The 19,629-nt window shown below is 50.8% G+C and overlaps 1 protein-coding gene across 1 annotated transcript; it reads left to right on the forward strand.

Annotated features, from left to right (window-relative positions):
- Window positions 1-19: 19 nt before the first annotated feature.
- pkp2 (plakophilin 2) lies at window positions 20-19,265 on the forward strand. Its single transcript, XM_060049456.1, has 13 exons — window positions 20-421; window positions 1,338-1,408; window positions 2,247-2,932; window positions 3,184-3,322; window positions 4,441-4,648; window positions 6,414-6,591; window positions 8,371-8,488; window positions 10,145-10,303; window positions 10,854-11,030; window positions 11,596-11,749; window positions 14,940-15,132; window positions 16,462-16,549; window positions 17,139-19,265. The coding sequence occupies exons 1-13, from the start codon at window positions 235-237 to the stop codon at window positions 17,205-17,207; spliced, it is 2,427 nt and encodes an 808-aa protein (XP_059905439.1). The 5' UTR covers window positions 20-234; the 3' UTR covers window positions 17,208-19,265.
- Window positions 19,266-19,629: the final 364 nt, after the last annotated feature.

Below are 19,629 nucleotides of genomic sequence, written 5' to 3' on the forward strand. Positions count from 1 at the left end.
AACGGGGCGTCTCGCTTTAACAGAGCCTCGGGTAAAATGACACCGGGTGACGCCCTGAAACAAAGCATAGAAACTTTACACAGTCCTGGCGCACTGCACTGGGACCGCGCACCTGGTCTGTCCCATAAAACACACACAGGCGGACGACAATAAGTAACCGATACCGGAGAAGTTATGCCCTCAAAACAGGGGGAGACGACCAGCCGTCGTTGACCGACACCGGAAGGATCCGAGATGGGGGACGAGGGTTGTTTCAAGTCCGTTCTCCCCCCTCAGGTCCTGGACGACAGCAGTCTGGCCTTGCCGGCCGAGCACAGCATCCTGAGCCCGGCCAGGTTCCACTCCGTCGACCGGAGCGTCCGGGTCCAGCAGCAGGTCCAGCTCACCCTGGCCCGCAAGGGGAAGAAGTCCGCCTCAAACGGTAGGCCATTTAGTCAGCGCTCTTCATTACACCTGCATATGAAGTTATGGTTCAAGAGACCTGGTTGGGAGACCTGCAATGGCGAACTCATAGAGAATGGAATAATAAGTATGCATTGAACTGTGCTAGACGAGCTGCGGTGGCCGTTTAACGTTGTTTTGCCATTATCGCTCTGGTGTGTTTGGGCTCAACAGCTCACAGCCAACACGCACCAACTGAATGGAGCGGCTTCTGGCCCAACAGGTTAATGAGTAGCATATCTTCTCTCTCTCTGTGTGTGTGTGTGTGTGTGTGTGTGTGTGTGTGTGTGTGTGTGTGTGTGTGTGTGTGTGTGTGTGTGCCTACGCGTGTGTACGTCTATGAGAGAGATCTTTGTACGAACAGAAACCCCAGGCATATTGCAGGTCTGTAGCCTATTACATAGTAGTAAACAAGGGACAACAAGGTACTTTTAAATAAACCATCGACCAAAGGAAGTATTTATTACAGTCTAGTTTCCCGTGTTTTCACGGTTCTAATAAACCAACCCCACCGTGGGACGATGCCTCACCGGATCCTGAACGGACATGTATGGACAATCAGAGGTTGCGTGATTAATACAAACTCACATAAAGCATATGATCCCTCACAGAAACAGGTTAAAAGCTGGAGAAACGTTGGGTTGAACCTGAATGCTTTCACATTCTCATCGTGACGAGTCGGGAGGGACAAAAATCTGTTTTAACTTATAAGTGCTGACTTATCTTCAATTGGATCAACCTCCGCAGTGGCAATGAGTAATTAGCACGTCGTTGCCATTTGTGCGTAAGTGTGTATACATACACTTGTGTGTGTAAGGTAATGACATAATAAGTGCGACAGTGAGACATGTCTTGATGCTACCACCAGGCAGCTAACCCTCTCCACCACCATCCAGGTAGCGTCCATCATGCCCAAAGGAGTCTGTCCTGGAGCTCAGACTACAGAGACGGACCGTCGCACAACAGCGTAAGATCCCCTCTCTCTCTCTCTCTCCTTTGTCTCCCTCCTCTTTTTGTTCGTTTCCTTCTTTCTATGTATAGCTTTTTCTTTCTTTCATTCCTTCTTTCTTTTTGTCTCTCATTCGTTTTTGTTGTCATCTTATTCTTTCTTTCCGTCTCTCTCTCTTCCTGTCTATATTTATATTTTTCTCTCTATCTTTGTCTCCTCCTAACTTTCCTCCTTTGTGTTTGGGTTTATTGCTTCTCTCTTTATTTCCCCCAATATCTTTATCGCTTCATATCTATCACTCTTTCTTTCTCTCTATCTTTGGCTCTTTTTATTATATCATATTAGTTGCATAAAATGATTGCAACTTATTGGTGTTATCGTTTTATTGGAGGGTGTTACGAAAGGTGAACCTATCAAATCGCTCCCTCCCTCGCTCTGTATCCTGGAAGAACCAATCAGTGGCTTCGTTCCACGGTGAGGCCCCGGTCTATGTCGTCTGCTTTGAATGTCCTCAAATGCAGACCGCGGAAAAACTACGCGCTCACCACCCGGCAGAGAAGAACTGTTCAGCTTCTGTTCCTCGTAAAACGAACCATCGTCACAACTCACCTCCTGGTTCCCCTGTTGGATCGATAAAGAACCAAAGAACCTTTATCCCCTGTTTGATCAATAAAGAACCAAAGAACCTTTATCCCCTGTTTGATTGATAAAGAACCAAAGAACCTTCCCCCTGTTTGATCGATAAAGAACCAGAGAACCTTTGTCCCCCCGTTTGATCGATAAAGAACCACAGAACCTTTGTCCCCCCTGTTTGATCGATAAAGAACCAGAGAACCTTTGTCCCCCCCGTCCCCAGACGCTGAGGAGCGGCTCCGCCTTCAGCCCGCCCCCGACGGCGTCCTGCCGGTCGCTGCGCCGGCCCTCTCGGAGGGTGGAGGTGTCTCCGGCCCCCAGCCCGGTGCTGCCCCGCCCCCCCCTGCGCTACGGGGCTGCCGGCCGGAGCCTGGGGACCTACACCATCCCGGGGCCCGGGGCCCCCCCCAAGATGGCGCCCCTGCCGGAGCGGCCGTACGGCTCGGTGCCGCACAAGCGCTACGCCTTCTCCGAGGTCCCGCACGCCACGCGGCTCCACGGCGCCACCTACAGCGCCCGGCGCAGCCCCGCCCACCCCGGGCCCCGGGGCCCCGCCCGCGCGGCCCCGCCCCCCCGCAGGGCGGCGGCGGGGGGGGGCGGGCTGTTCCAGAGCCACACCCCTTGGGAGACCGGCACGGCAGAGAGGAGCGGGGTGACCCTCCCCGGGGTGACCCAGGAGCGGGAGGGGGAGCGGCAGGGGGAGCGGCAGGGGGAGGAGCAGGGGGAGGAGCAGGGGGTGGGGCAGGGGGAGGAGGAGGAGCAGGGGGTGGGGCTGAGCTGGCTGATCAAGGCCAGGAGGGAGCTGTGCTTCGAGGGTCTGGACGCCGCGTCGGCAGTCAGCATGGAGCTGGACGCCCCCAGGGGGGCGGAGCCCGAGTTCCCCGTCCAGTGGGCCAGCGGCCGGGCTCAGTGAGTATATACAAACACAATTTATTTACTGAAAATAAAAGACCAAAAAAATATAAAAGATACATGAAATAAGAAATATCGACAAATTTCCCCCAAAAAAATGCTTAGAAAAAAATGAACAAAGTCTCCTAATTTTTTTTGGACATTTAACTTAATCAGTGTGTCTAAACTGTGTGCGCTTGACTTCCCTGTCGCGTGTGTGACTGTAAAGCCCTAAAATCGTTCCATAATTCCTGTTCCTGTCCCCACAGGAAGTGGGCGGCGAAGCCCCCTGAGCTGACTCTGGAGCGGGCGGTGGCCGCGCTGACGCAGGACAGCGAGGACGCCCTGGTGACCGCCTCCAGCTTCATCCAGAAGCAGTGCTTCAGCAGCGCCGACGCCAGGAAGATGGTACGATCCGTCCTGTGTCTGTACGCATGGGGGATGAAGATGGTACGATCCGTCCTGTGTCTGTTCTTATAGAGGGATGAAGATGGTACGATCCGTCCTGTGTCTGTTCTTATAGAGGGATGAAGATGGTACGATCCGTCCTGTGTCTGTACGCATGGGGGATGAAGATGGTACGATCCGTCCTGTGTCTGTTCTTATAGAGGGATGAAGATGGTACGATCCGTCCTGTGTCTGTACGCATGGGGGATGAAGATGGTACGACCCGCCGTGGGTCTGTACTCATGGGGGGAGGAAGATGGTACGACCCGTCCTTTGTCTGTACTCATGGGGGGAGGAAGATGGTACGACCCGTCCTTTGTCTGTACTCATGGGGGGAGGAAGATGGTACGATCCGTCCTTTGTCTGTACTCATGGGGGGAGGAAGATGGTACGACCCGTCCTGTGTGTCAGAGGGGAACGGGCCTCCCCCAGCTTTATTCTTAAAGCTGGGGGAGGCAGTTTTGGAGTTAACTTGTTTTAAAAAAAATTGCCACCACAACCTTCAGGCGCCCTTCTTAAGCCACGACGCCAAAACGCTTTGGCATTAGGTCTGCTTAGCCTTCTGGAAGACCAGTCATGTGCTCTGAGTACACAGACAGGTAGGAAGGTAGACAGACAGGTAGGTAGACAGACAGACAGACAGGTAGGAAGGTAGACGGACAGGTAGGTAGACAGACAGGTAGGTAGACAGGTAGACAGACAGGTAGGTAGACAGACAGGTAGGTAGACAGACAGGTAGGTAGACGGACAGACAGACAGGTAGGCCAGTGTATCATTTCACTTTGGCTGAAGGAAGTGATTGGCCAGGCTCATTACAGGCCTGCCACAGATACAAGGTGGTTTTCTTTCAAAGCATTTGGTTTATTGATTGCTGGATGAAAGATGAAGGCTATTAAAAATAAGACCCCTAAAATATCTACTGTAGCTAGATATACAATATATGCCTCCCATTTTAACATTTTCTTTGGATGAAACGTCAGTCAACCAATCAACCAATGAAGACGGAACCCCTTGGGCGACGATGTTTGTGATTGGTCGATTGGCGCCCCGGTGAACCGAGCGGCCGTGTTCCCCCACAGGTGTTCTACCTCCACGGGATCCCCAAGCTGCTGCAGCTGCTGCCCAGCGACAGCGAGGAGGTGCAGCGGGCCGCGGCCGGCGCCCTGCGGAACCTCGTGTTCCAGAGCGACGAGAACAAGATGGAGGTGAAGGAGAGCGAGGGCGTGGCCCTCATCCTGCGGGCGCTGCGGAGCTGCCGCGACGTGGAGGCCCGCCGCCAGCTCACCGGTCAGTGCTCGCTGGCGTTGTTGTTGACGTCGTTGTTGTTGTGTTGTTGTTGTCATATTTGCTTTTGTCGTCATTTTTGTTGTTTTTGTCGTCGTTGTTGACGTTTTTGTGCCATGGGTCAAAGGTCCACCTCTCTTGTTTGGCACGTTGCTGGTGTGTTCGTGTATTTGTACGTTGTGACCCTGAAACAAACTTTGACTTGGATCCAGAAGTTGTTTGGACGACTGCGAGGTGGGAGGGGGCGGGTAGTTGGTTTGAACCCGTGGCTGAAGCCCCGTGCTGCCTTCCTGCCCCACCACCCTGAGATAGGGAACTACAGTGGCTCGGTGGTTCGATTCCCCGATGTCCACAGCCTAACCTGTAGAGAGCAGGGCCCCCCCCCCCCACCGTGCTCCTCAACCCCCCCTCAGCTCAGTTTGAGGAGAGCCTCTGTGACGGGGAGCCCTGGTTCCTGTCATCCTCGCTCCCTGACAGGTCTACAGCGTGCTGCCTGTCTGTCTCTCTAACGGTCTCCCTCTGACAGGTCTACAGCTGCTACCTGTCTGTCTCTAACGGTCTCTCCCTGACAGGTCTACAGCTGCTACCTGTCTGTCTCTCTGACGGTCTCTCCCTGCCAGGTCTACAGCGTGCTACCTGTCTGTCTCTCTGACGGTCTCCCCCTGCCAGGTCTACAGCGTGCTACCTGTCTGTCTCTAACGGTCTCCCCCTGACAGGTCTACAGTGTGCTACCTGTCTGTCTCTAACGGTCTCTCCCTGCCAGGTCTACAGTGTGCTACCTGTCTGTCTCTAACGGTCTCCCCCTGACAGGTCTACAGCGTGCTACCTGTCTGTCTCTCTAACGGTCTCCCCCTGACAGGTCTACAGCGTGCTACCTGTCTGTCTCTAACGGTCTCTCCCTGACAGGTCTACAGCGTGCTACCTGTCTGTCTCTAACGGTCTCTCCCTGCCAGGTCTACAGCTGCTACCTGTCTGTCTCTAACGGTCTCCCCCTGACAGGTCTACAGCTGCTGCCTGTCTGTCTCTCTAACAGTCTCCCCCTGCCAGGTCTACAGCGTGCTACCTGTCTGTCTCTCTAACGGTCTCCCTCTGACAGGTCTACAGCGTGCTACCTGTCTGTCTCTCTAACGGTCTCTCCCTGACAGGTCTACAGCGTGCTACCTGTCTGTCTCTAACGGTCTCCCCCTGCCAGGTCTACAGCGTGCTACCTGTCTGTCTCTCTAACGGTCTCCCCCTGACAGGTCTACAGCGTGCTACCTGTCTGTCTCTAACGGTCTCTCCCTGACAGGTCTACAGCGTGCTACCTGTCTGTCTCTCTAACGGTCTCCCCCTGACAGGTCTACAGCGTGCTACCTGTCTGTCTCTCTAACGGTCTCCCCCTGACAGGTCTACAGCGTGCTACCTGTCTGTCTCTAACGGTCTCCCCCTGACAGGTCTACAGCGTGCTACCTGTCTGTCTCTCTAACGGTCTCCCCCTGACAGGTCTACAGCGTGCTACCTGTCTGTCTCTAACGGTCTCCCTCTGCCAGGTCTACAGCGTGCTACCTGTCTGTCTCTCTAACGGTCTCCCCCTGACAGGTCTACAGCGTGCTACCTGTCTGTCTCTAACGGTCTCTCCCTGACAGGTCTACAGCGTGCTACCTGTCTGTCTCTAATGGTCTCTCCCTGACAGGTCTACAGCGTGCTACCTGTCTGTCTCTCTAACGGTCTCCCCCTGACAGGTCTACAGCGTGCTACCTGTCTGTCTCTAACGGTCTCCCCCTGCCAGGTCTCCTGTGGAACCTCTCGTCCCACGACGTGATCAAGGAGCACCTGTCCCAGGACGGCTTCTCGGTCCTCACCTCCAGGGTTCTGGTGCCGTGCTCCGGGCTGTCTGAGGGCGAGAACCCCAAAGACGAGCTGCTGGCCGACGCCGACACCTTCCACAACGCCACCGGGTGTCTGCGGTGAGGACCGCCGTCCTCCGCTGGCCACGTTCCACCGCCTCATAAGTCCTTTTTCCATCAAAAAGATAATGCGCTTTAAAATGATGCGCATCAAAAGTTAGTGCGACATATGTGATGGAAAAAGGGTTATATCGCTCTAACGCCGATTTTGTCGCACTAAGTTAATTCGCTCTGCAGAGGTGGTTTTGGGAAAGTTCTAGCGACATAAAAGTAATGGAAAACGGCTGAAGCGATATAGAATGTCGCGCATGCGCATTGTTGATGGAAAATCATCTAGCGGGTCAGAAAAATGCGCTTCAACACGGGGCATTGTGACACAATTTTAATTCGCTATAATCATTCTGTCGATGGAAAACCGTTTAGGCGCTTCTTATGTCGCTACAAATTAATTCGCTTTAAGAGTTAATTTGCTTGAAAATCGGATGGAAAAAGGACTATAGATACCGTCGTAGAGGCGCGGGAGAAGCAGCGCTTTTGGTCTCAAGCAATCTTCTTCTTTCAGTAGCGCCGTCGTGAAGCAACATCCTTTTGTCTGGAGAAAACTGTAATTAGCAGAACGCTGTGGGGACCGACTCAGACAGTTTGTTGCTGTTTTTTGTCAAAACATGTTATCACCCTAATGTCCGGGGGAGAACAATGTAAGCAGGAAGCAGGAAGTAGAGCAGACTGCGGGGTGGCCTGCGTTCAGATATTGACATGAATAGTGCATTGTGCTGCTTTACAGTCGCACAAACTCCATTTCTAACTACTCCAGGAGGAAAGCTGAGCCAGCCGCCCCCTCAGTTCAGTGTCCGTCACGTCTCTGTGACTTCAGCTCCACTCTCGTTGTTCAGGAGAGTCGGGAGAATGGTTTATTGATGGCTCCCAGTGTTCCCCCAGAAAATGAAGTTGGGGGGGGGGGGGGATTAGGGCTTCAGTTTGTGGTTTCAGTTCGCACGACTATTGTTTCGGGCAGCATCACCAATGCATTATTTATCTTTATTTTTTGTACCTGATGGAATCATGTTTTCTTTCCCTACGAGAGTTTTGTGCTTTGTTAATGCATAATAATAATAATAATAATATATATATATTTTATACGTTGGTAGTCAAGGCGGGGCCCTATTGTTGTTAAGGCGGCCGCATTAACTAAACAGTGCTGAGGGAAACACCGGCTCCTTTCAGGGGTGTTGGGGTATCAGGCGTGTTGGGGTATCAGGCGTGTTGGGGTATCAGGCGTGTTGGGGTATCAGGCGTGTTGGGGTATCAGGCGTGTTGGGGTATCAGGCGTGTTGGGGTATCAGGCGTGTTGGGGTATCAGGCGTGTTGGGGTATCAGGCGTGTTGGGGTATCAGGCGTGTTGGGGTATTATCTGAACCAGGACCCCACAGAGACACCATGGCAACGCTCGGGTGGGAGCGATGACGGACTGGTCTGTTATTCACGGCGGTCCTTTCTGCGCTGAGCTCACCCTCCTCCTGTCAGGTCTACGGCCGCGGCTCCGCGTTGCTCCTAGCAACACACCGAAGAACCCCGCGGTCGACGAGTCGCGCTTCAGCTGACGTTATGAGTCCGAGGTTCGCTGGCGTAAAAATACGTTGTCTGGGATGGTTTGAAATCTGATAACATTGTTAAAGTCGGTTTTCATGTATTGACATTTCAATAAACCTTATCTGGTATTTACGAACCAGGATTCTGTTATCGTGCGACCGAAAGGCAATCTCAGCGGGCGCGGCCTGGTCAGAGTGCTAGCTGCGGCGCGGCGCGATGCCCGGGTTCAACGGCTGCTTTGTTCCCTAGCAACCTGAGCTCGGCCGGCCCGGACTGCAGGAAGGCCATGAGGGACTGTGAGGACCTCATCGACGCCCTGGTCTACTACATCCGCGGCACCATCGCCGACTACCAGCCCGACGACAAGGTGCCCTGGGGCTCTCTGTCTCTGCCCCCCCCCCCCAGTGGTGTGGCCCAGAGCCTTCCCCTGGGGCTCTCTGTCTCTGCCCCCCCCCCCCAGTGGTGTGGCCCAGAGCCTTCCTCTGGGGCTCTCTGTCTCTGCCCCCCCCCCCGCCCAGTGGTGTGGCCCAGAGCCTTCCTCTGGGGCTCTCTGTCTCTGCCCCCCCCCCCCCCCCCCCAGTGGTGTGGCCCAGAGCCTTCCTCTGGGGCTCTCTGTCTCTGCCCCCCCCCCCCCGCCCAGTGGTGTGGCCCAGAGACTTCCTCTGGGGCTCTCTGTCTCTGCCCCCCCCCGCCACCCCAGTGGTGTGGCCCAGAGACTTCCTCTGGGGCTCTCTGTCTCTGCCCCCCCCCCCCCAGTGGTGTGGCCCAGAGCCTTCCTCTGGGGCTCTCTGTCTCTGCCCCCCCCCCCCCCCCCGCCCAGTGGTGTGGCCCAGAGCCTTCCTCTGGGGCTCTCTGTCTCTGCCCCCCCCCCCCCCGCCCAGTGGTGTGGCCCAGAGCCTTCCTCTGGGGCTCTCTGTCTCTGCCCCCCCCCGCTCAGTGGTGTGGCCCAGAGCCTTCCTCTGGGGCTCTCTGTCTCTGCCCCCCCCGCCCAGTGGTGTGGCCCAGAGCCTTCCTCTGGGGCTCTCTGTCTCTGCCCCCCCCCCGCCCAGTGGTGTGGCCCAGAGCCTTCCTCTGGGGCTCTCTGTCTCTGCCCCCCCCCCCGCCCAGTGGTGTGGCCCAGAGCCTTCTTCTGGGGCTCTCTGTCTCTGCCCCCCCCCGCCCAGTGGTGTGGCCCAAAGCCTTCTTCTGGGGCTCTCTGTCTCTGCCCCCCCCCCGCCCAGTGGTGTGGCCCAGAGCCTTCCTCTTCTGCTAAGACTCTCCAGGCTAAGCCCCTCACAATAACACAATCACAGTTACATGTTAGATGTGCTGCACAACAGGAACCTGCTGTTATAAAATTAAATTAAAATTAAAATAAGATAAAACAACAACAGGCTCAGACTCTTCAGGCGAAGGCCCCCACAATAACACAATCCAACAACATGCTGTTCAGACAAGGCCATTCTTAGGTTCAACCATGTACAACTTGTTCAAGTTCAAGTTACTTTATTTTGTACCCAAAGGTAGATTTTGTTTGCAGTCTAGAAGGCCTCTTGCTGGTCAGATGCACGGCGTTAGGGAGCAGGTAGGGGTCAGAGGTCAGGGGTCGTCTGGCTCAAGGAGGCCTACAGGTTAGGCGGCACGCACTGGGCATCGAACCCGGGGCCTTCCAGCTGGGAGCGGGAAACACCCTGCCACTACACTGATGCCTGTTTACAATATGCTGTGTTAGGGGATATACAGTTATGGCCATCCCACTTCAATTCAAATAATCTCTCTCTGTCTTTCTCTCTCTCTCCCTCTCCCTCTCCATCTCCCTCTCCCTCTCCCTCTCCCTCTCCCTCTCCCTCTCTCTCTCTCTCTCTCTCTCTCTCTCTCTCTCTCTCTCTCTCTCTCTCTCTCTCTCTCTCTCTCTCTCTCTCTCTCTCTCTCTCTCTCTCTCTCTCTCGCTCTATCTCTCTACCTCTCTATCTCTACCTCTCTACCTCTCTACCTCTCCGTCTCTCTACCTCTCTCTCTCCCCCTCCCCCTCCCCCTCCCGTAGGCCACAGAGAACTGTGTGTGCGTTCTCCACAACCTGTCGTATGCGATCGAGTCGGAGATTCCTCCGAGGTTCTTCAGGGACCTGTCGGAGGCCCCGCCCCCCCCCTCCTCCACCTGGTCCCCGGGCTGCTTCGCCCACCGGCCCCCCAAGAACACCACGGTGGGGGTCCCTCCTCAAACCTTCCATCTGTGACACTTTATAATAAGGGGGCGTTAATAAACGATTTATTGTTAACAATCGTTAATGAGGCAATAAGCATTCACTAACGGTTAATGGGGTTCATGTTTACTAATGAAGTTCATGTGAACTAAGGTAATGGTGTTCATGTAATATTAGGTACTCATTAGTTGTTCATTGATACATTATTGAACCCACTTACCCTAACGCTAATGCTAGATAATAATGCTCATCAATATGTTAACTATTGTTAATTAGTGATTCATTAATGTAAGCTTCTGTGAGAAACGTTTCATCGCACACAAAGCTCTTGAGTTCTCAGTATTTGTTATACCTCTTTGCGCCTTCTGTTTGTTGCACGGGAGGTAGGTGCACGTGTAGTAGGATGTTGAAAGGATTAACACAACGATGATTAAACTTTCAATCCCAGTCTTCACCTTTCTCGTAACGCGTGCGGTTGCAAGGGTTACCCACATTCTCCGAGGACAGCGCTGTCTGTCATCCAGCAGCTGACGCTCCGCTAACCCCCTAGGACCTGGAGCGACAGCGCCCCCTGCTGGAGGAGAAGGCCAACCCGCACGGCATCGAGTGGTTGTGGAGCGCCATCACGGTGCGCATGTACCTGTCTCTGATGGCGCGCAGCGGCAGCAACTTCACCCAGGAGGCGGCGCTGGGGGCGCTGCAGAACATCACGGCCGGACACGGCATGGTGCGCTGGGTGGACCTCCCCTCTGACCGCAGCTCATCATGACCGGGACATCGCTATACCAGATAGAACTCTGTAGTTGGTTGACGGTTTTATATACCTATGCTGATATGCAACTTGATAAATACAAATATATATATTAATAATTATTATTATACAAATATATACATACACCCAATACTAAGGACAATATTTGATATGATATATGATATAAATATCTAGCTTATATTTAATATTTTAGCAAATGTATAACTTTTTATTTTTCATTGTTAGTATTTTTCAATGATAAAATAACGCGTAAACATTGATCCATTTGAGGGCTACCTGTCACTCACCTGACCCCCGTCCTATTGGCCCAGCTGTCACTCCCCTGTCCCATTGGCCCAGCTGACTGTCACTCACCTGACCCCCGTCCTATTGGCCCAGCTCACTGTCACTCCCCTGTCCCCGTCCCATTGGCCCAGCTGACTGTCACTCCCCTGTCCCCCTGTCCCATTGGCCCAGCTGACTGTCACTCCCCTGTCCCATTGGCCCAGCTAACTGTCACTCCCCTGTCCCATTGGCCCAGCTGACGGAGGCTATCTGCTACACGGTGGTGCTGCGGGAGAACGGCCTCCAGCAGGTCCGCCGGATGCTGCAGGAGGGAGACCGCTCCGTGAGGCGCACGGCCGTGGCCCTCGTCAAGAACCTCTCCCGCTACCGCGAGCTGCACGCCCCCATCGGTACGCTGACCCTCCCTGACCTCCCTGACCCTCCCTGACCTCCCTGACCCTCCCTGACCCTCCCTACCCTCCCTGACCCTCCCTGACCCTCCCTGACCTCCCCGACCCCCCTGACCCTCCCCGACACTCCCTGACCCTCCCTGACCTCCCTGACCTCCCCGACCCCCCTGACCCTCCCTGACCTCCCTGACCTCGCTGACCCTCCCTGACCATCCCTGACCTCCCTGACCCTCCCCAATCCTCCCTGACCTCCCTGACCTCCCTGACCCTCCCTGACCTCTGTCCAAACATGTTCCTAAATGCTCCCCTCAGCCCCCACACCGCCCCCCCGTCACCTTTAGAGTCCGTTCTAACACGTCACTACGAGCCATGATTATTGACAATTGTTTTTGCAGATGAGCCCCATAGCAGCTCAACAGTCCTCTCACAGACACCCTGAATCATCATAACAAGGACACTGTGCCCCCCCCCCCCCCCCCCCTGTATCGACTTCACGGGGGGGGGGGGTATTGTCGTGGTTACAGGGTGTTGGATACTCAGCCGAAAGGTCCCGGGTTCAATCCCCAACGGCCCCAGGCTCTAGAGCCGTCCTGGAGCCTAAAGCCCAACCCCTACCTGCTCCTTAACGACCCGTCTCTGTACTGTCTAACCCCTACCTGCTCCTTAATGACCTGTCTCTGTACTGTCTAACCCCTACCTGCTCCTTAATGACCTGTCTCTGTACTGTCTAACACCTACCTGCTCCTTAATGACCCGTCTCTGTACTGTCTAACCCCTCCCTGCTCCTTAATGACCTGTCTCTGTACTGTCTAACTCCTACCCGCTCCTTAATGACCTGTCTCTGTACTGTCTAACCCCTACCTGCTCCTTAATGATCTGTCTCTGTACTGTCTAACCCCTACCTGCTCCTTAACGACCCGTCTCTGTACTGTCTAACCCCTCCCTGCTCCTTAACGACCCGTCTCTGTACTGTCTAACCCCTACCTGCTCCTTAACGACCCGTCTCTGTACTGTCTAACCCCTACCTGCTCCTTAATGACCTGTCTCTGTACTGTCTAACCCCTCCCTGCTCCTTAATGACCTGTCTCTGTACTGTCTAACCCCTACCTGCTCCTTAATGACCTGTCTCTGTACTGTCTAACCCCTACCTGCTCCTTAATGATCTGTCTCTGTACTGTCTAACCCCTACCTGCTCCTTAACGACCCGTCTCTGTACTGTCTAACCCCTCCCTGCTCCTTAACGACCCGTCTCTGTACTGTCTAACCCCTACCTGCTCCTTAACGACCCGTCTCTGTACTGTCTAACCCCTCCCTGCTCCTTAACGACCCGTCTCTGTACTGTCTAACCCCTCCCTGCTCCTTAACGACCTGTCTCTGTACTGTCTAACCCCTACCCGCTCCTTAACGACCCGTCTCTGTACTGTCTAACCCCTACCTGCTCCTTAATGACCTGTCTCTGTACTGTCTAACCCCTACCTGCTCCTTAACGACCCGTCTCTGTACTGTCTAACCCCTCCCTGCTCCTTAACGACCCGTCTCTGTACTGTCTAACCCCTCCCTGCTCCTTAATGACCTGTCTCTGTACTGTCTAACCCCTACCCGCTCCTTAACGACCCGTCTCTGTACTGTCTAACCCCTACCTGCTCCTTAATGACCTGTCTCTGTACTGTCTAACCCCTCCCTGCTCCTTAACGACCCGTCTCTGTTTTATTTAACAGGCATTCATCCTTTGATCATTTGAACAGCTTCCATGAATAACATACTCCGGTAACAGGCAGTTATTTTAACAGAATGTAGCTTACCGTATTGGCTGCGCACAAAAGAACAGTGTGTCACACATAGCTTATCCACTTTACAAGTGCAGGCGCCTAACAAAGTGCTTAACAGGTAGGCACGCAACCTTTTAGAATTGGAAATTTAACTAAATTTAACCGTATGCGTTGCACAAAAGAACATCTTGCCGCGGTACAAACACACGTAGCTTACACACGCAGGTGCGCGCGCACACACACACACAGAGAGAGAGAGATGCAAGGAGCAGGGCAGCAGCATCTGACTAAATGCAGAAAACCCGGGACTTTACTTTCCTTATCGAGGGGAATTTTTAAAGTAACGGAGTAACGAGTGGTTATTTTGGAAATTAACAAGTTACTGATTACTGAATTCGCAAAACTAACGCGTTAGGTTACTCGTTACTGAAAAAAATGAATAAGAGTACTCTTAACGCGTTACCCCCAACACTGCTCCTTAATGACCGGTCTCTGTACCGTCTAACCCCTACCTGCTCCTTAATGACCTGTCTCTGTACTGTCTAACCCCTACCTGCTCCTTAATGACCTGTCTCTGTACTGTCTAACCCCTACCTGCTCCTCAATGACCTGTCTCTGTACTGTCTAACCCCTACCTGCTCCTTAATGACCTGTCTCTGTACTGTCTAACCCCTACCTGCTCCATAATGACCTGTCTCTGTACTGTCTAACCCCTACCTGCTCCTTAATGACCTGTCTCTGTACTGTCTAACCCCTACCTGCTCCTTAATGACCTGTCTCTGTACTGTCTAACCCCTACCTGCTCCTTAATGACCTGTCTCTGTACTGTCTAACCCCTCCCTGCTCCTTAATGACCTGTCTCTGTACTGTCTAACCCCTACCTGCTCCTTAATGACCCGTTTCTGTACTGTCTAACCCCTACCTGCTCCATAATGACCTGTCTCTGTACTGTCTAACCCCTACCTGCTCCTTAATGACCTGTCTCTGTACTGTCTAACCCCTACCTGCTCCTTAATGACCTGTCTCTGTACTGTCTAACCCTCCCGGGGTTAACGACATGCATCAGATTTCACCATACGTCCCTTTAGTTAAGAGCGCCTGCTTAATTACTAGAGAGTAACTAGTTAATGGTAGCCCACTCAATCCCAGCAGGATATTATTATTATTTTTATCTTATTTTTCAGGACAATGCACATTAATAAACATGGACAGGTAAATGTCCCATAACATAAGTTAAACTCCCCTGTCTTGGTTCATCTTGACCCAAAATGTGAGGATAACAATCATCTAAAGCCACCATCTGTTATTAGTCCGATCATGACCAAGACGTTGTTGGCTGCACCGTGCGCTACGTCACGGGAACCCCGCTACGTCCTGAGTCCAGAGTGGTGATCCCTGCCGTACCCCCCCCCCCCCCCCAGTGAAGCAGGTGCTGCCCGAGCTGGTGGGCATGCTGCCCCACTCGGACCAGGGGACGGAGGTCCCCACGGAGCTCACCGTCTGCCTCTGTCAGATCCTCACCAACTTTACCAAGAACGACACCAGCAGCGTCAAGGCCATCGTGAACCAGGGCGCCCTGCCCAAGGTCATCAACATCAGCACCAAGGACAACGGGTGAGTCCATGTGGAGGGCGGGGGGGTCACACTGAGCTCCCCTTGTCACAGCGCCTGATTATCAATAGCCAATCATGCATATGTTTTTAGATATATGGATATTTATATGTCAAATGCTCGACCATTTTAGCTGCGTTTTCACCAACTGCATTATTCGGACAAATGGTATTATATTAAAATACTAGTATTGTATTGTTGTCGCAGGCAACTTCAATTCAAACCAATAAATAGCTGACGCTTTCAGTGTCTACAAGCGTGGAATGGCCCACAGCCAAGGCCGCCTTAATGCCCGGGCTGACTGGGCTGAAGCCCCAGGGCCTTCGCCCGTCGGGGGCCTATCATGAGTTCCCCCCCCCCCGCGCGCAACACCGGCAAAATGTCGGAAAAAAGTTACACATCTTCTTTGTAAGATGAGGGGGCCTACGAAACCTCTCAGCCCCAGGGCCCAATGGCAGGTTAAGGCAGGCCTGCCCACAGCAGACAATAAATAACACACAGGGTTTGAGTTATGATTCCATCTCTGTGGGGGTCTCTTAATGTTGTTGATGGGGGGGGAGAAGACCGTACCGGCCTTGAGCTGAGTTGTTGAAAGTAAGTCGTAAATAAGCCCCTTAGGTCAAAGCAAGACACCTCCGTTTCACGTCGGTGTCCTGTTCTCCCTGTCTGGGGCTTATTTTCCCGATAATGACCGGCGTTCTATTATCCCACTTAACGTCAATATTACTCTGCATGTGGAAGGGAAAATAGCTTTATTTGTAATTACAATATTATGCTGCTGTATTTTCCGAGACCCCCACAGATATTTGAGTTTGCTGCTTTCATGGGAGCCAGACCTCCCTCAATGGGAGCTCAGCTCCCACTGGCTCCCACCTAACTCCAACCCCGCTCACGCATACATGAGTTACATAATGTTCTCGTGTTTCGCACTCGTCAAACGAACAACAGCGAGTGTAAAGGCGCTTTGAGCGGCCCAAGGGAGGACAGCACAGTGTACAAGGAGACTATTACAAGGAGACTGTTACAAGGAGACTGTTACAAGGAGACTGTTACAAGGAGACTGTTACAAGGAGACTGTTACATGGAGACTATTACAAGGAGACTGTTACAAGGAGACTGTTACAAGGAGACTATTACAAGGAGACTATTACAAGGAGACTATTACAAGGAGACTATTACAAGGAGACTGTTACATGGAGACTATTACAAGGAGACTGTTCCATGGTGACTGTTAGATGGAGACTGTTAGATGGAGACCGTTACATGGAGGCCGTTCCATGGAGACTGTTCCAGTCATTAAAGAAGGGACAATGGATTGTTTCTGTTTCCTAGCTTCGGTCCGACGCGGGCCGGGCAGGCGGCCTGTCTGCTGCTGCACACCATGTGGAGACACAGCGACCTCCACGGGGCCTACCGGAAGGTGCCCACACTCGCACACACTCGCACACACTCACTCACACAGACATTCATACAGTCATTCATACAGTCATTCATACAGTCATACAGTCATTCATACAGTCATTCATACAGTCATTCACACACACACACACACACACACACACACACACACACAGTTCTGTACAGTTTGTACAGTTCACTACAGTACAAACACAAGTCATTTAAAAAACTGTTGCTCGTTGGTTGGGTTTTGTTTACTTAAGCCTGAGACAAAGAACGGTAAAGTAGGTGTGGCTTGTTGTATAATTGCATAGTAAACATAGGTGGGGCTCGCTGCTATTGTTCTCGTCTGGAGTGATACATTTATGTGTGTGAAAAACACATTCAAAACAATGGGCCTTATTCACCTAGTGGCCATCTTGGCTCTAAACGCCAGCAGGACGGGGCAACCCGCCCCTCTAGTGCTGAGAACCAAGATGGAGGAGATGTGTCCGCCAGTCGAACCAGGCTAATGGTGCACGCATCGGGCGGTGGAAGTGCTTAAAAACAGTGTTTTATATTCTACGTAACATTAACATACCAATGAGCTCTTTTGTGTTTGTCTCGAACAGGCTGGGTATAGGAAGATTGACTTCGTCAACAGCAGGACCACGAAAGCTGTGAACTCTTTGCAAGACTAAACCGTAGAATCAGGGACCCAGCGCTGGCTGCAGGAAAACATTTGGTGCGGTGATTCAGAACATTTGGTGTAGATTCTATGTTAAATAAAATCAATGATCTGTTGTTCTAAGTTTTCAGATTGATTGTTTTGCAGATAGTTTGTTCAGTAGAATACTTAAAATAGCCCTTTTAAGCATTTCCTTTTATCTACCGTTTTTTTTTAACAAAAGCACGTATAATGATCGCATCAACCCTCGGAATGAATGAATGAATGAATGGATGAATGTGGAAGGTTTGGAGCAATGTCAATGAGGAAAAAATTATGTAAAATTGAACATAATTTGAAGTTGAATTTCCTTTACTTATGTGTGTATTGTTTGTTTTTACAAATGTACCCCTTAGAGGGCAGCTTTGAGAACCTTATGATTATAGTAGTTTTTATGTACCATCTGGTATTCTTTTGTATTTGTTTTTGTTTTGCACTGCTATGCGAATACGTTTAACCGTGTGGATAAATGTCACTTTGCAGGAAATTGTTCTGGAAACATTCATTTATTTTGTGAAGGAGGACATTTTATTGGGATTTCAATGTGTTACTAATTTAAACGTCACTAACACACTTGGTATATAATCCATCAATATATAGGCTATATAGTTGTCATGAATTTTGAAGTTTGGTCAATTATCAGTTTTTGAAGATTTGAAGCCATTTTAATGATTCATAATATACAAGTTAAAAAGTTACATGAAGTTTAAAACACATATTGTGGAACGGTGGAAATGGTCTCATTGATTAGAGTGGAAGCGATCAGCAGCGGTGACCGCGGCGCGTACGCCTCCGGTGGAATCAAGCCTTGAGAGTAGACCGAGAGAAAGTGATGACGCTCTCAACAAAATGGCTGCGCCCATGAAGACATTTATTTTTTGCTTTTGTACCACGAATGACAATTTAATGTCGATTTTAAATGCTCTTACACACTTGATTACATTGCTAATTTATTCCGTTCACCAATTTATAAATTGCATGGTCTTGCTGTCCGTGCAATACAATGTAAAGTTGTGTTTATTTTCAGGCTGGTTTGCTAAAGAGGCTAATGTAGCTAACAATAAATAACGACTAGCCAACTCCATGCCACAATAACAAAGACAAACAGGAACGCTATGAATGCTCCGAGTCCGGAAGTGACGTCAAACGTGCAACTCGGAAAGCTGGCGTCCGAGGATTCAGGAACACACCATAACGCCACCAATTCCAACAATCATGGATAAGGTATGAGCCATGTGACAGTTTCAGTCTCCTCCTCGTTCCTTTACGATCACTCATGGAAATGTTCCACTAGTTGGCGCCATTTTTCCAGGAGTTACGAGAGAAATCCAATTTTTAAGGTAAGAAAGTATTTTTATTTATTTTTATGTTTTTTTTCTATTACTGTTACCGTTGTAAAGTTGTATGAGTTATATCAGGTCAAACTATAGTTTCTCTAGTAAAGAATGGTGTGTCTCTCCCTTGCTAATGTCAAAGCCCCATGCCGATACAGCTAGTTTAGGAATGGATGTCAGGGCAGGGTGGGTTGTAATGCATGTTTTGAAAGTGTTACCATCATCCCCTCACATACAAAGTTGTTACCAGAGAAGATGTTGAAGATGTGGCCCTGTTCTCAATAAAAACAACTGTTCAGCTGTTTCTCTCAAGAGACACAAATGCACACACACAAAGTATTCTATAATTAGGGGTACATGTCATGTCCATGGGTTGTATTTATAAATTGTACAACATTTTTTCCTTTAATAATACTAATCAATAATTATTTTATATTGGGGCAGTTATTTTTCATTTCACTTAAAAATTTCAACCAGTTCCATATTATTTTTTTCAGAAAATGCATATTCTATACTAGAAGTCGCTGTTTTTGTGCTGTCCTAATTGCTGAATGTCAGGTGTTTCTTTAAGAAAAAACAATAAACTATGCGTTTTTGAGAATTATTTTCATCATTATTTGTTGGAAATAATCATTATAATATGATGAAGGTGTTTGAAAAACAATTCTAATTATTAATAAACATTAAATTATCCACTTTATGCGTGTCCGAGAAATTTCCGTCAACCGTGTTACCCACTGACAAAACCCCTATAATTCAGCAGTGGTTTGCTCCAAAGTCACATGTCCAACACCACGTGATGTCATTTCCTGCAGTGGTGGTAAATTTGAAAACAGTTGGGTAAGTTTTTCCTTCTCCTCTTCAATATTTCATCAATAATTTGGGTTTTACATTGAGTGGGTTAATGGCTTGTCAACTGTGTTATCAACATTTTCTTGTTCACTTGCATTGCACATTATTTTTTACTAATATTAACTGAAAGTGTATAAAAACACAAGTTGATCAAGGTCATATGGTGACAGGTTCAAGGTTGCCAGTTAGCACAAGGCCCCAAAATGGCCG

This window comes from Gadus macrocephalus, chromosome 4 (genome assembly GCF_031168955.1).
Source record: "Gadus macrocephalus chromosome 4, ASM3116895v1".
NCBI classification, from domain to species: Eukaryota; Metazoa; Chordata; class Actinopteri; order Gadiformes; family Gadidae; genus Gadus; species Gadus macrocephalus.